The sequence below is a fragment of the Meles meles genome, chromosome 1 (genome assembly GCF_922984935.1).
Source record: "Meles meles chromosome 1, mMelMel3.1 paternal haplotype, whole genome shotgun sequence".
Lineage (NCBI taxonomy): Eukaryota > Metazoa > Chordata > Mammalia > Carnivora > Mustelidae > Meles > Meles meles.
The window spans coordinates 177,403,831-177,420,580 of NC_060066.1; the positions used below are offsets into that span (position 1 = coordinate 177,403,831).

Consider the following 16,750-nt stretch of genomic DNA (forward strand, 5'->3'; position numbering starts at 1 on the left):
CCCATTGTGATAGTTATGTGAAAGCATAGCCCTATAACTGATTTCACTGCTCATTAGAGTAGAAGTCAAAGAGAGGAGATACAAGGAATGGAAGTACAGGTACCTAAGTTTATACATATAAGTTTATACATATTTTTTATTTTTTAGAATTAAAATATAATTAACATACAGTTTTATATTAGTTTCAGTTGTACAATGTAATGATTCAACAATTCTATACATTACTCAGTACTCATCAAGATAAGTGTACTCTTGATCACCTTTACTTATTCACCCCTCCCTCACCAACCTCCCCTCTGGCAACCTATATTTTTGATATAAGTGATCTGTTGGTGGAGAAAATGGAAATTAATTTCATGGCTGTTAGTGAATTTGTCATTATTCTTATGGAGCAAGTAGTTCTAATTTTTGTTTAAAACCTTATTCTACATATCCTTTAACATGTTCTGGTAGAAGTTTGGCGATTACCAAAAGTAGTTTGTACTGTGCATAGTACAATGCATACTATTGTTGTGAGAATTAAATTAGAGATAGAAGTAGTTTGTATAAAGCTTAACACAAAATACATGACATATTATTGCCCTTTTCTCTAACTAGGAAGCTGAAGTTTGATTGTGATACTTCCTTGGTTTACTGGGGCTTGCTACATGCTCCATGAACATCCCAGTGTAATAATCTGTCACTTGTAGCACAAATAGATCTGACTAATAAGTACTCGAAGAGCTATTTGTACCACAGCATGGACTAGCTGGAAGGCTCCTCTTATCCTGGCTGTATTCAGAATTGGCAGCTTTATAGGTTGTGAATGCTGAACCTACAAGTACTGAATAATGATAAATGTTGCTGTCAGAGCTCATATTTAAATGTATGTACCACTGAGCTGCCTGAACTTCTATTAAAAGACAGTTCTTTTAATTTTTATCACCAGGTAACCTCGGACGGGTGGACCAGGTCTCTGAATTTGAGTATGACTTATTCATTAGGCCGGATACCTGTAATCCACGCTTCCGAGTCTGGTTCAACTTTACTGTTGAGAACGTGAAAGAATCACAGGTGAGGGAAGTGTTGGATATCTTCAGTGTGGTTTTGGTAAGAGTATTATGCTTTTGTTTTACGTTAAAAATCTCAATATAATGTCTAGATTAGAAGTATATTCTTGTGTATCTCTAGCAATGATACAGTTTTAAGAGATACAAACAAATATGTATAATATGCTGTCTTTTGTTATCTGGTGGTTATTAGGTAATACAAATAGATTGTCTGAGAATAAAAAGTGTTCTTTACCAATTAAAGAATTAGTATAATATGCTGGTTTCCTCGAGGAACCCTTTGGAAGTGACTTGCTATTATGTTTCTTATAGAGTGTGTTCTCTGCATTTTTTTTTTTTTTATAAATATCTGTAAGGGACATTTCTCACAGGCCTCAGTTTCAGAAAAAACTTTTCTTCTTTTGTAGAAGAAGGTGTTTATTTATATCTTAAAAATAATATGATTCTTGTAACTCGTCTTATTCCACCCCCCCCCCCTTTTTTTTAATCTGTTGGGAAACTCAGATCCAGTTTTATATTACTTGCTAAGGATACTTGAAAACTTTTTGGTTTGTATTTCTGTGTACTAATTTTTCTTTCATTCTGATCATATTAATCTGTCTTTAACCACAATTTCTTCATCTATATTTTCCAACAGTGTTTGTTTTTTATGATCCTGTTCAAATATTTTGAGTGAGAGTATTGAGGAAAATAGAAGTAAATTCATATGCCTTAATAAACACCTAATCCTAAGAAATCATTTATCATTCTGTTATATTAAGATATCTATTCATGGAAGACTGCACAGACTTCGTACATACAATGATACGATTTTTTAAAGTAGATGCTAGCATAACCCTATGACTGAATAGCTAGCTGCCTTCTTCCTTCAGGGTCATCTTTTTCTAGTATACTTGGGAGAAAGGGAGGGTTGGTTTAATTTTCCCTCCCAAGTCAGTCCGTCCTGTTTGCTCTTTCAGTTGGCTGCTTGCTTCTCTCCGTTTTCCTCAACTGCAGTTAGATTCATGTGTCTGACGATGGTCATTGTCTGAAATTTAGAGACTGTTACTGGCATGCTGCCTTCAGCAGGAGAGGGGTGCAAGGAACAGTCACTCCAATTTACTGTTGATTCTCTTAATTCTCTACAACACCACTGGCACATGATTCTTTGTAATGACACAGGTATATATAATGTTTAATGAAGTAAGGGTTAATTGGAAGGAATTTAATAGATGGGAGAACTCTATATTGTTGGGTAAACATGATTTAGGATGAGTGGGAAAAATGTTAAATCCGTCACAGAAAACTGCTCAAGGACATACTTTAGTTCCTAGCTTTTCTTCTTAGTTTTACTTACTCTCCCATGAGAGAATTCCTTTTTCAGCTTTTCATAGTAAGAATGACAATATTCTCCCCTTCACCCACCATAGGAAAACTTACACTTTACCTGACCAGAGGTTCACCTGACAGTAGGATTACCCTCTTGTTCCAACAAGACAATTAGTAATTATCAAAATGCATTTCCAAGTCTATATTATTGAGTCTTAAGAGTACAACTTACAGCAGGAGAATTTAGGCACATCTACAACACTCAGTCTTGGCTCTTCAACTTTGGGTCCCCTGTCAAGTCTCTCTCTGCTTCCATGAGAAAGACATATAACCTCTTGTTCTTCTGTTGGTGTCTCACGTCAGTAACTTATGGTTGTAACGTACACCGCTGAAAAACAAACAATAATTCTGAAGCAATATAGTCAATTCATATGAAGAAGGGAAACATTTTCTTAAAAGCAGTATAATCTGCCAGAATTTCTAATTTCCCAAAGGGGTTTACTGATTTCCTCTTTATGCACACAACACATGCACATCCTTCAGCTTGCATATTACAACCAGGAATTGACTAAATCCTAAGAAATGAGACCTATTACTTTTTAAACAATAGAATCCTCTATCCTAATTATATCTTTGCTAAATAGAGACTTTTAGCTCTAAGATTATTATGGTTCTTTAACTTTGGGCCACATTAAATTCTTAGCCCAGTTTTTCCTTGCACTTTAATCTCTGTACAAATAATATTCTTACATAGCTACTCTGGTCAGGAGAGGGGTGGGGAATGGTTTAACTAGACAGGGAAAATGGGTTTCTTTATTTTCTCTTTTAGGGGAAGGGGCAGGGACAGAGATAGAGGGAGAGAAGGAATCTTAAGCATGCTCCATGCCCAGCATGGAGCCCAACACAGGGCTTGATCTCACAACCCCTAGATCATGACCGGAGCTGAAGTCAAGAGCCCATCACTTAACCAACTGAGCCATCCAGGTTCCCAGGAAAATGTATTTCTTGTTATACTATCTGAGATAGCTTTTTGGACAGGTTGCTCATAAATTTCAGTTTCTTGTTCTTTGCTCCTCTAGTTGCTTACAGGTATGTTCTTTTTGTTGTTTAAAATGTCTCTCCAGAGTGTTACAATTTTTATACTATATGGTAAAGTCATACACTCTCTTTTGCTGTCTTGCCTATCAGTTAAGCAAGTAACATGAATGTGTTTCAAGGGATTATTATAATAAAAGAGTTGGTGTTGTTTTTATGAATGCTTATTTTTCGAGGTAGAGGAACCAATATTTACTTGACGCTCTGGGTTTCTATCTTCATATCCAGTGCTATTCTACTCTTGTGTCAATTGAAATCATGAACATGTTTATCTGGTTTCCTGGAGTGTGATGCTTTATCAACCTCTTTCTTTGGGCCATTGCTTGCTGTACTCACATAATTTAGTTATGGAAGTCTGTCTTAAGATGGCATAAATATGATCTGCTAGAAAGATACAATATATATCTTTCACTCACAGGATATTTGTTTTCATGGTTGTCTTCGTGAAAGAGAATGGTTTTACGATTAAGTTTGACCTGTGAGGTCTGTTTTTATAATGTCTCTTCCTATCATCTTTTCCATCTCTCTAATTTCCGTTAAAATGAGACCTTTATGAATGTGATCTTGTCAGGAGCCTTATTTAGGGCTTAGTAACTAGCAAGCAAAAGAAATATTAGTCTGAGTTCATTAAATGAATGTTAAAAATTAGAGCATCAAATATCCATACAAACAGGTCTACCTTTTTGGTTATTTCCCTTGACATTTGTAAGAAGTTATAAAACCTTGAAATATGTGGTTCTGTATCCTAGGACTGATGTATAAACCCCCCAAAGTGGTTGCTAAATAGTGTGTTTGCAAGAGTCTATGTAAACCACATAAATATATTTTTATTAAAAAGTAATTTTCTCTCTGAAAAACTTGTATAAAATATTCTTATATGTAAATTTATTATTGATTCAATAAAATACTTATGTGATGTGAAAACAAATCTATTTAAATACTCATGACAAAATTTCAACCAATAAGAGTAGGAAAATGATATGTCTTGACTTTTAAACTCTGTTTTCTTTCCCTCATACAGTTTTTATCTCTTTGAATTAATTTTTGCTTTTTTTGATTCACTGATGCTCAATGTAGTAAATTTGGAAAATATAAACAATTATTATAAGCAGAGAAAAAGCACATACACATAATCAAACTATCTAGAAACACATTAACTTTTTGGCATATTTACTTCTAGACTTTTTATTTCCTACTTTATTTTTTGGAGCATAAATTTTTTAACATATGCAAATTTTTATGTTTTATTTTTAAATAAACTAAGTAGTATCACAAGCAATTTTCTTTCACTAAAAACTTCATAAACATGACTGTACAATAGTTTTTCACTATTGGACCATTTCCTTACTCTTGGGCATAAAGATTATTTTCCATTATCTGTTGTAATAAATAACATTTTAGGGAATATCCTCATATATAAAATGTTACCCATATTTCATTTTGCTTACTTAGGATAAATTCCTAGACAAATGATGTGAATATTTTTGAATACTTGATACATATATATTACTAGTACAAAATTTATACTATTTTACTGTCCTATCAGCAATGAGATGCTTTTCCTTGCATTTCTTGCTTTGGGTTGTTTCTTGAGTTCATTTCATATTCTGGATTCATTTCATATATTAAGAATAATTTTTTTCATCACTTACTTTGAACTTTTACACAAATAAATGTGATATAATGCAGTGTTTCAGGACTCTTGTCATAAAGGAATTAATTACATTCCAGCAACAACATGAGACAACAAAAAAGATCCATTTATTGTTTTGGCTCTTTTTCTCAATTCAGCAATCCTCTTTAGTTTGGGTGTGCCAACCGACTGTCCTCTGAGGTCTGTAATGGAAAATTTTGAAAAAGAAGTGTTTTTTTTAAACAATGAAGTTATTTCTTCCATTACTATAAGCAATAATATGGCTTAAACACAAACACACGTTTCTATATGACATGTCTGATTTGGACTTCAGAATTCCAACAGTTTGCTGCTTCTTTAGTCTCTATCCTGGAGATTTTGCATGCAGTGAAACTTCATCCTGACCAAAATCAACAGTGCACAGAGGCAGCTTATCACAGTAGAAAGAGCACAGACAATGGATTCAAATACATTTGGGTTTAAATCCTGATTCTGATACTTGTGAGTTGTTTTACCCTTGATCTCTTAAATTAATCTCTTGGTGACTCAGTTTTCCATCATCATCATCATCAAACAAATTGTAATAGTTATGAATATAGATTCTATGTTAGGTAGGGTTGAATTGTAAGCCTACCTTTGGCTTATTTCACTTACCATTATACCCTCTAGATCCATCCATGTTGTTGCCAATAAGATTTTGTTCTTTTTTTATGGCTGAGTAATATTTCTGTGTGTGTGTGTGTGTGTGTGTCTGTGTGTCTGTGTGTATCACATCTTTATCCATTAATCTGTCAACAGACACTGGGTTGCTTCTGTATCTTTACTGTTGTAAATAATGCTGCAGTATATTTAGGGGTGTAAATATATTTTCAAATTGGTCAATGAAAGAAAAATACCATTTATTTCACCCATATGTGAAATTTAAGAAGGAAAAACAAATGAACAAAGAAAAAAAAAGAGAAAAATTTTCATGTATCACAGAAACATCATCAACAAAGAAACTAAGATACCTAAGACATCAAAGAAGGCCCAAACAATTAGTGAGCATATACTTTTTTGTTGTATTTTTAATAGAAAGGGAGGGGGACAGGCAGAAGGAGAGGGAAAGAGAGAATCTTAAATAGGCACCATGCCCAACAAAGAGCTTGATGCAGGGCTTGATCTCACAACCCTGAGATCATGGTGTGAGCCAAAATCAAGAGTCAGATGCTTAACTGAGCCACCCAGGCACCCCATGTAGCATATACGTTTATTCAACAAATATTTAATGACTACCTCTTTGTTATAAACATAGTTGTAACACTTGGGATATAGTAATCAAGTGAGAAAAAAGATAGGAGCACTTATGGGTTTTCCATTCTAGGTGTATCACTGGGTCAAAGAGAAGGACAAAAAATAGACATAACAAATGAGATATATAGAGGAGACCACAATGAATCATCATTAAAGTAGGCCTCCTTGAGAAGGTAATATTTGAGCAAAGATAAAGGACGTAAGGAAATATGCTTTACAAATATCTGGTAGAAGGGCATCCTTACAAGTTGGAACAGCTATTGCTCTAAGCTAGTGTCCTGTTGGAATCATATCTGGTTCGTTTGAGGTACAGAAAAGAAAGCAGTGTGATTAGAGCTGTGTGAGCAAGGCAGAAATTTGTAGAAAATGTGGTCAAAGGAGTATGTATGTGGTAGGGTAGCAGTGGGTTGGTTGAAGTAATGATTTTGTGGGATCTTGTGGATCATAGTAAAGACATTAACTTTTACTCTGAAGTACAAAAAATATTAGAGGAGTTTAACAGTAGTTACATGACATGACTCATCATAAAATTATTGACATTTCCTTGTTAAAAGTAGACATTAAAGACAATATGACCAAAGGATAGAAACAGGGATCCAGTTTGGAGACTTTTGCTCTAATTTTCGTGGGAGAGATAGTGGTTTGGATTATTATGCTCGCAATTTAAATGGTGAAAGATATTTGAAGATACAGCCAGAGGATTTCCTTCTGGATTTGATATGGATATGTATTAAAGAGAGGAATCAGAGATGACTTGAGGGCTTTGGCATGAGTATCTGACCTGTAGAGATACAGAAGGCAGACAGAGGAGCAGGTTTTGAGAAAGATGAGGAGTTCAGTTTTAGTCAGGTTAAATATGAGATACCTATTGTATATTCAAATACACTAATAAGTAGGCAGTTGGGATACATGAGTCTGGAGTCTGAAAGAGAAGTCAGGATTGAAGCTATATATTTGGGAATTGTTGGCATATAGAGAGTATTTAGTCATAAAACAGGGATGATACTACTATAAGAGTAAGCATAAATAGAGAAGAGGAGAGGAAAAAATAGTGAGTTTATAGGGACCTCTGACTGAGAAGCTAGTAAAGGAAACTGAAAAAGAACTGTTAGAAGGAGGAAATCCAAGTATATATTAAATTGGAATATAACTGAAGAGCAATCATGAAGGAGAAGTGAGTAATGCACTTCTGATAGTTTAAATAAGATATGCTTCTGATAGTTTAAATAAGATGGGGACACAGGATTGATTGTTGGATTTGGGATTATGGAAGTTATTGATAACCTTGACAAATAACAGTTTTAACTGAGTGCTAGAGTAAGCTTTAGAGAATGAGAGAATAATATCCTCAGTGTTCATCAATGTTGTTGCATATTGCAAAATTTCCTTCTTTTCAAAGGCTGTGTAGTATTCCATTGTATGTATATACCACATTTTCTTTATCCATTCATCCGTTGATGGACATTAACGTTGCTAAATACTGCATGATTCAAGTTACATGAGGTATTGAAAATAGTCTAATTCATAGAGCCAAAGAGTGGAATGATGTTTGCCAGGGGCCGTTGGGAGGGGAAATGGGATTTACTAATTGATAGGCTTTAAGTTTCAGATTAGCAAGATGAATAAGTTGTATTTATTTGCTGCACAATATGTAGTCAATGGTAATGTATCTTGCTCTTAATATTTTGTTAAGGGTAGATCTTATATTAAATGTTCTTGCCACAATAATAAAAAGAGGGAATGGGAGGAGAGACACTGGAGACATCTAATGTAGGCAACTTTTTTTTGAAGAAGTTCCTTGCAAAGGGGGAAATGAAATGGAATGGTAGCTAACAGAGGCAGTAGTTCTGAAAAAAAATTTTTTTGCTTAGGTGGAAGAAATAGCTTAATCAAATCCTGATTAACATGATCTAATATAGAGCAAACAACTGACGATGCAAAGAGGAGAAGGGATAATTTCTGGAGTGATATTCCTGCATATTGAGAAGGGACAGTTCATAAATTGAAGGATTACCTTTAGGTAGGAACACAGATGTTTTTCACATAGTAAGTAACATGTTGAAGGGACGAATGAGTCAGAGCTGATACTAGTAAGCGGATAAAGGTAGTAGAAGTAATCTTTGGAGTTTTTCTTCTGTCCTTCAATCCTTTCAGTGAAATAGGAAGCAAGATCATCAGCAAAGACTGATGAGGGGGAAAGAGTTTTGGAAACTTGAAGTGATACAAGGCATAATGTACTCATCAAAGAGAGTGGAAGAGCAAATGACCTAGAGTATAATAATAACATTTGTTGACAATGGTAATGGTAACACTGAGATATACAGACATGAATTTAAAGGCATAAAATTCAATGTGTTTTTCACCTAGTCCTTTTAGCTATCAGCCTGCATGTGCAGAATAGGGAGAAAGTTTGATTTAACCATAATTGTATTTTATTTTTCCTGAGGAAACAGTATTTATTTTATTATTATATTTTTACTTTTAAATCAACTTGTTGAGATATGATTTTTCATATACTCAAATTAAAATATATCACAATCAAAATATAAAACATTTCCATTACTACGAAGAGTACCCTCATACCACCTCAGAGTTCATCCTTTCCCTGTATTGTTGTATCCTTTTACTTTATCACTACCATAATGAGAATTTTCACTTATCTTTTTTTTTTTGTATCTTATGTTTCTCTCATCATGTTTATGTTATATATTAAATCCTTGAATATGTTTATAATATACTTGAATATATTTATAACTGTATAAAGACTGAGAATTCTATTATCTTTGTTATTTCTGGGTAGATTTGTATCAATTGATTTTTCTCCTGATTATAGGTCACACTTCTACTTTTTTGCATATCTTGACATTTTTTATTAAATCTGACATCGTTATTATGACATTGTTGATTGTTTAGATTTTTTTTCTTTTTTTAAAGAAAAATTATTCAGAGTTTTTTGTTTTTGTTTTTGTTTTTTTGCGCAGACAGTTATTTGCAGAGCAGCTTGACTTTTTTGAGGCTTCTTTTTAAAACTTTGTTAGTGCAGGCCTTGTTCAGTGATGGTACTTCAGTTCCTATAGGGTGAGACACACACAGCCTTTTAAGAGTGTCTACTGAATGCTGCAGATATCCAATGGGGTCTCTCTATTCTGGTGACAACTGCAATGTTTCCAATCCCTGTGTCTTGAAAGTCAGAGTAATAACAGGAGTTATCTCATTTGTTTCTTTTCTCTTAGGGATCCTAGCTTTATGATACCTGGTGTCCAATGTGTGAAAACATCTGTATATATATCTTATGCAGTTTTTTAGTTGTTCATGATAAGAGGGCAGATATGGAGCAGTTACTCCCATTGTGATTTTAAAGGCTTGATTCTAAGTGTTACTAAGGCAGGTCTAGATTAGCTTCTAGTTTAGAGCTGGTTTAACCCTGCCACTAAGATGTGATCTTTCTGGAGCTTCTGCTGACATATTCATTGAGCCCTCCACTCTGGTTTGTTTGGATTTGAATGTCTCCTGGCTCTGTGTGAGTTTTTGGATTTCTTCCACCACTGTCTTGTAGTGGTTCTTTGCCTATTTTCCTGGAGTCTTATCTTATGCATTCAGCCAGAGAATCAAGTTGGACCCAGCACAATTTTCCGGAGTTTTTTCTGTGCATAGTCTTCTCCAGTGCTCTGTTCTATAATTCTAACCACATTATCTCCAAGCCCACTTCTGGAACTCCAGCTTCTGTTTCTTCAGCTCAGTGAGTTATTCATTTTACATGAGTTCCTTTGCCTTGCATCATAGTTCTGAAGGTGCCTCCAGACAGAAAACTTTAGTGATCCCAGGGCTTACCTGATTTGTTTCCCTGTCTCAGAGATCAGTCATGAGTTGCCAGCTCTCTAATACTGAAGAAGAGCTGTTTTATATATTTTGTCCAGTGTTATGCTTGTTTATACTGGGCAGATCATTTCAGTAATAATTACAACTAGATAGCAGTCATAAACCAGAACTTTTCTAAGCAAACAGAGACTTTACTCATCTTTGTGGACATTCTAATGAAGTAAAAGTAGTTTGATAAGTACTGTACTAGAGTAAGCTTCAAAGAGAATTGGTGGTCGTTAGAGAGGAAATGAATGAATAAAATTGAAGGGAATGTATTTATTGCAATTATTGGTAATATCAAGGTATAAAGTAAGTCTGTATGTGTAGCTAATCAATATAATGGAAGGTAAGATATAGGAGAGATATAGGGATGATATAGTAGCCAGAATGTTGGGAAAGATTATTTCTGTGTATACTGGAGAAATGACAGTGAGGCCTGAACAGCAGTCATTAAGAAATGAAGAGGAATGACAGAGAAGTAGGGAGATGCTAGCAATAATGAGATACAGTAGAAAAATAATCAGATGGATTGAAATTCAAAGATGTGTTTGTGGACATAAAAGCACAATATTATAAGATGTCAATTCTCCCCAAATCAACCCATTATTTTAACGCAGTTCCAATTAGAATCCCCCCCCCAATTTTTTCGCACCCCCCCCCAGGTTTTTTTTTAATTTCTTTTCAGTGTAACAGTATTCATTGTTTTTGCACCACACCCAGTGCTCCATGCAATACGTGCCCTCCCCAATACCCACCACCTGGTTCCCCCAACCTCCAACCCCCCGCCCCTTCAAAATCCTCAGGTTGTTTTTCAGAGTCCATACTCTCTCATGGTTCATCTCCCCTTCCAATTTCCCTCAACTCCCTTCTCCTCTCCATCTCCCCATGTCCTCCATGTTCTTTGTTATGCTCCACAAATAAGTGAAACCATATGATACTTGACTCTCTCTGCTTCACTTATTTCACTCAGCATAATATCTTCCAGTCCCATCCATGTTGCTACAAAAGTTGGGTATTCATCCTTTCTGATGGAGGCATAATACTCCATCATGTGTATGGACCACATCTTCCTTATCCATTCGTCCGTTGAAGGGCATCTTGGTTCTTTCCACAGTTTGGCAACCGTGGCCATTGCTGCTATAAACATTGGGGTAAAGATGGCCCTTCTTTTCACTACATTTGTATCTTTGGGGTAAATACCCATTAGTGCAATTGCAGGGTCATAGGGAAGCTCTATTTTTAATTTCTTGAGGAATCTCCACACTGTTCTCCAAAGTGGCTGCACCAGCTTGAACTCCCACCAACAGTATGAGAGGGTTCCCCTTTCTCCACATCCTCTCCAACACATGTTGTTTCCTGTCTTGCTAATTTTGGCCATTCTAACTGGTATGAGGTGGTATCTCAATTTTAATTTGAATCTCCCTGATGGCTAGTGATGATGAACATTTTTTCATGTGTCTGATAGCCATTTGTATGTCTTCATTGGAGAAGTGTCTGTTCCTATCTTCTGCCCATTTTTTGATATGATTATCTGTTTTGTGTGTGTTGAGTTTGAGGAGTTCTTTATAGATCCTGGATATCAGCCTTCTGTCTGTAGTGTCATTTGCAAATATCTTCTCCCATTCCTTGGGTTGAGAGAAGAACCACATGGTCCTCTCAGTTGATGCAGAAAAAGCATTCGACAAAATCCAGCATTTGTTCCTGATTAAAATGCTTCAAAGTATAGGGATAGAGGGAACATTCCTGAACTTCATAAAATCTGTCTATGAAAGACCCACAGCAAATATCATCCTCAATGGGAAAAAGCTCACAGCCTTCCCATTGGGATCAGGAACAGGACAAGGATGTCCACTCTCACCACGCTTGTTCAACATAGTATTAGAAGTCCTAGCAACAGCAATCAGACAACAAAGAGAAATAAAATGTATCCAAATTGGCACTGAAGAAGTCAAACTCTCTCTCTTCGCAGATGACATGATTCTTTATATGGAAAACCCAAAAGCCTCCACCCCCAAACTACTGGAACTCATACCGCAATTCAGTAACGTGGCAGGATACAAAGTCAGTGTGCAGAAATCAGGGGCTTTCTTATACACCAACAATGAAAATACAGAAAGGCAAATTAGAGAATCGATTCCATTTACTATAGCACCAAGAACCATAAGGTACCTGGGAATAAACCTAAACAAAGAGGTAAAGGATCTGTACTCGAGGAACTACAGAACACTCATGAAAGAAATTGAAGAAGACACAAAAAGATGGAAGACCATTCCATGCTGTTGGGTTGGAAGAATAAACTTTGTTAAAATGTCTATACTGCCTAGAGCAATCTATACTTATAATGCCATTCCAATCAAAATTCCACCAGTATTTTTCAAAGAGCTGGAGCAAATAATCCTAAAATTTGTATGGAATCAGTAGAGACCCCGAATTGCTAAGGAAATGTTGAAAAACAAAAATAAAACTGGCGGCATCACGTTACCTGATTTCAAGCTTTACTACAAAGCTGTGATCACCAAGACTGCACGGTACTGGCATAAAAACAGACACATAGACCAGTGGAACAGAGTAGAGAGCCCAGATATTGACCCTCAACTCTATGGTCAAAATGTCTTCGACAAAGCCGGAAAAAATATACAGTGGACAAAAGACAGTGTCTTCAATAAATGGTGCTGGGAAAATTGGACAGCTATACGTAGAAGAATGAAACTCGACCATTCTCTTACACTGTACACAAAGATAAACTTGAAATGGATGAAAGACCTCAATGTGAGACAGGAATCCATCGGAATCCCAGAGGAGAACATAGGCAGTAACGTCTTCCATATCAGCCACAGCAACTTCTTTCAAGACATGTTTCCAAAGGCAAAGGAAACAAAAGCGAAAATGAACTTTTGGGACTTCATCAAGACCAATTTTTTTTCATAGATTTTGACAGGCTTGTTTAAAAATTCATGTGGAAAACCAAAGGGCAAAAATAGTCAAGCCAATTTTGAAGAATAATTAATGGGTATATGTTTATTTCATAGAAATTCATATTTCAGCTAACAATTTTTATTTATAGCAACAGTGATTAAAATAGTATGTCATTGCCACAAAGATAGACAAATAGTCCAAATGGACACTCTGGAAATCAGAAACAAGGTTATTTATATAACAGAGGTTTTATTAGAAAATGAGAATAGTAGGGTCTATTCAATCAATGCTACACATTATCCCCATGTTATATGGATTAAATACTTAAATATGAAGATTCTCCCTCCTTCTCCGTCCACCCTTCCCTCCCTGCCACTTGCGTGCTCTCTCTCTCTCTCTCAAATAAATAAATAAATCTTGGGGCGCCTGGGTGGCTCAGTGGGTTAAGCCGCTGCCTTCGGCTTAGGTCATGATCTCGGGGTCCTGGGATCGAGTCCCGCATTGGGCTCTCTGTTCAGCAGGGAGCCTGCTTCCCTCTCTCTCTCTATCTCTCTGCCTGCCTCTCTATCTACTTGTGATCTCTCTCTGTCAAATAAATAAATAAATATTTAAAAATAAATAAATAAATAAATCTTAAAAAAATTCTTATTCGAGGAACAGAAAAGCAAAATCATAAAGAGATAAACTTTTGAGTTTGTAAAAATAAGCTCTAGGTGTCAAAAGAACCGGAGTTGAAACTTATGCATTATTCTACGAAATTAAATTTGTGTACTATATTACATATAGGATTGGTATCCAAAATATATAAAGAATTCCTACAAGCAAAAAGAAAAGAAAAAGAAAAACACCCAAGTATACCAAGGATATAAAGAGGCAACTCACTGAAGAGTAAATGTTAAAGCTTTTCTCAAAAGAGTTGGATTGTGATGAGAAATTTTCTTAGAAATGAGAAAAAGAAGAAGAGAAATCTCTCTCAGGTATACTGGCATGAAAAAGACATCTTTTGCTTCTTATTGTTCAGGTGTAGTAATCATATTAGAGTGGAGGGAGAAAAAGCATGAGTTCTGGCATCAAGATCTTTGTTTTGTTATGTGCTAGCTTTGTGTCCTTGGGCAAGTTACTTAACCCTGCTGTGTAAGCATCACTATTCATCTTTAAATTTGGGTCAGTTTTACTTCGTTTGAGGTATTGTTTTGGAGATTAGTAATAGATGTTTCTAAAACACCTAAAGAGTATCTGAAACATAGACATGTATTTGTATTTTTAGCTTAAGTACCCTTATTTGTCAAATGGGTTTGGTGTCACATTTATTTTAGTGTGGTCTTTGTAAGATACACGTAAGTTAGCCATATTTCTGATTCATGGGGCAAGGAATTCTTTATTCATGGAAACATTCAGAAGAAAAGGTATCTAAGTGTTGATTCACTAAATTCTACACCTGAAACTAATTTTTACACTGTGTGTTAAGTAACTGGACTTTTAAAAAAATGTGGAAAGAAAAAAAAAGAGCAAAAAAGATGACAGGATAGCTTTCAATATGCAGTAGATATGCAGAGCTTAAGGAATTTGCGTATCAACTATATTATTTTAATTTTTGTGGAAGTATTGCCAACGTGAACACATTTTCATTTTTTCAAATTGGCTTCTATTGTTTTTCCTTGTAATCTTCACATGGATAAATTTGACTTTCTAGGAAGTGCTAGTAAGTCTTAAGAACTATACCTGGAATTACTTGCTTGTATATTTATAATAATGATATGCGTAAATATCAATGCCTTTGTATGTATAGTTTATATATTTTTCCATTATATCACTTATACCAGATACTATTAGTATAATTTAAAGTGATAGCATTCAAACATAAACTTAGCTGGCATTATGCTTTGCATTTTTTAAACAGGGATTTTGCTATTACAGTAGTCATGAATGATTTTCATGTTGCTAAATCCAATAGGCATATTATACCCCTTATTTTAATTTATCTTTCATTTGATACTGTTGATAGTTCACTGTTGGGAATTCTCTTACCTTGGCTTTCCTGATATTCCTCTCTTGATTCTCCTTGTATCTTCTGTTTTGTTTCTTTTGATTCTTCAGAAGTCCTCCGTGGGCTTCTCCTATCCTACAAACTCCTTAAACATTGAATACTCACCATGATTCTATCTCACATCATAATGTCTTATATTTATATCTCTTTTCCATAGTCCCATTTTTATCTTTAACTGAAAATCTCTCTTGAGATTAAAACACCTGGATTCAACTGCTTTTTGGACATCACCACTGAATGTCCCATGGTCTCAAATTCATCATTTACAAAAGTGAGCTCTTATCTTATTTAAATCTGCCTCTTCTGTCTACTATCTATCTACTATATACTATCTTCTATCTATAGTCCAGTGAATGTTACTGTTCTCCATGCAGTCATTCAAACGGAAATGTGGGAGTTATCCTAGACCTCTTCCTTGTGGATCCATTTCTAAAAATAGTAATAATGATAATTATCATGATTTTAATGTAACCACAATTTAGTGATCACTTATGCTGCGCCAGTACTATGATTAATGCATTATTTTCAGTCTTCACACTAACTTTCAGAGGTTGGTACTATTATCATCTTCATTTTACAAATGAGAAAATCAAATTTGCTTCTTGTTTTACCGCTTCCAAAACCACTTCCTGAATTTCTATGTGTCTTTCTATCTCTGCTACTGTCATTCAAGTTCAGTCTACTATGATAAGTTGCCTGACAATGGTGGTCATCTTTCAACATGTAGCTTTGTCCAGTGTTCTGCACTATTTAAGTCTGTCTTTCACACTGACCTGTTTATTTATTTTCTGTGAATTGCAAATCTGACTTTGCTACTTCATTGCTAAAGCCCTTAAATGTTCCCTATTCCTTTAAAGCCCAGGTTTCTTAGCCTGGCATATAGTGCTTTTCATGGTCTGGCTTCTATCTAGTTTTCTTTGCCATAAATACTTATTGGCCTTCTCATAGTTTCCTGCAGAAACCATGTTGTTTCTTACCTCCCTGCATTTTGCTCATTTTTTTTGCCCTTTCAATACTTCTTGATTTGGATTAAGTTCATGCTTTGGAGTCATACTGCCAGGGTTCATATTCTACTCAACTATTTATTGTGTGACCTTGGACAAGAAATTTTATGCTCACTACGTCTTAGTTGCCTACCTACATGACACAGCATAACCAAGCTGTTGAAGTTTTGCTTGACACTTAGAAAGCCCTCCATAAATGTTATTTTTCTTGCATTAATATTTAACAAATATTTATTGTGTACCTATGATATGCTAGACACTTTTTGGGGTAGTCAGGAATCAGCATTGAATAAAAGTCAGGGTTCTTCTTTTCTGGGGAAGCTTATGTTTTATTATGAGAAGAAAGTCAGTAAATAGGAGAAAGTAAACAAATAGGGTATTTATAGAAAGTGGCACATGTTACCACAGTTTGTTTATCCAGTTAAGGGATTTTGCAGATGTTTCCAGTTTTTGGAAATTATAAGTTAAACTGCTATAAAAATTCTTGTACTTTTTTATATTTGTGAATATAAGTTTTCATTTCACTTGGGTAAATACTTGGGAG

General features: G+C 35.1%; 1 protein-coding gene across 3 annotated transcripts in view; it reads left to right on the forward strand.

The window, feature by feature from the left end:
* Window positions 1–16,750, forward strand: part of LOC123948254 (BEN domain-containing protein 5) — a 1,602,508-nt gene that overhangs the window by 304,358 nt on the left and 1,281,400 nt on the right. Inside the window, exon 3 of one of the 3 annotated variants that reach the window (XM_046014945.1) lies at window positions 929–1,089. The exons of 1 other annotated variant lie outside the window; for it this stretch is intronic. In XM_046014945.1, coding sequence (XP_045870901.1) covers window positions 929–1,089 — 161 coding nt within the window. The remainder of the gene's footprint in view (window positions 1–928; window positions 1,090–16,750) is intronic. One more of the 3 variants, XM_046014955.1, reaches the window with a different exon arrangement.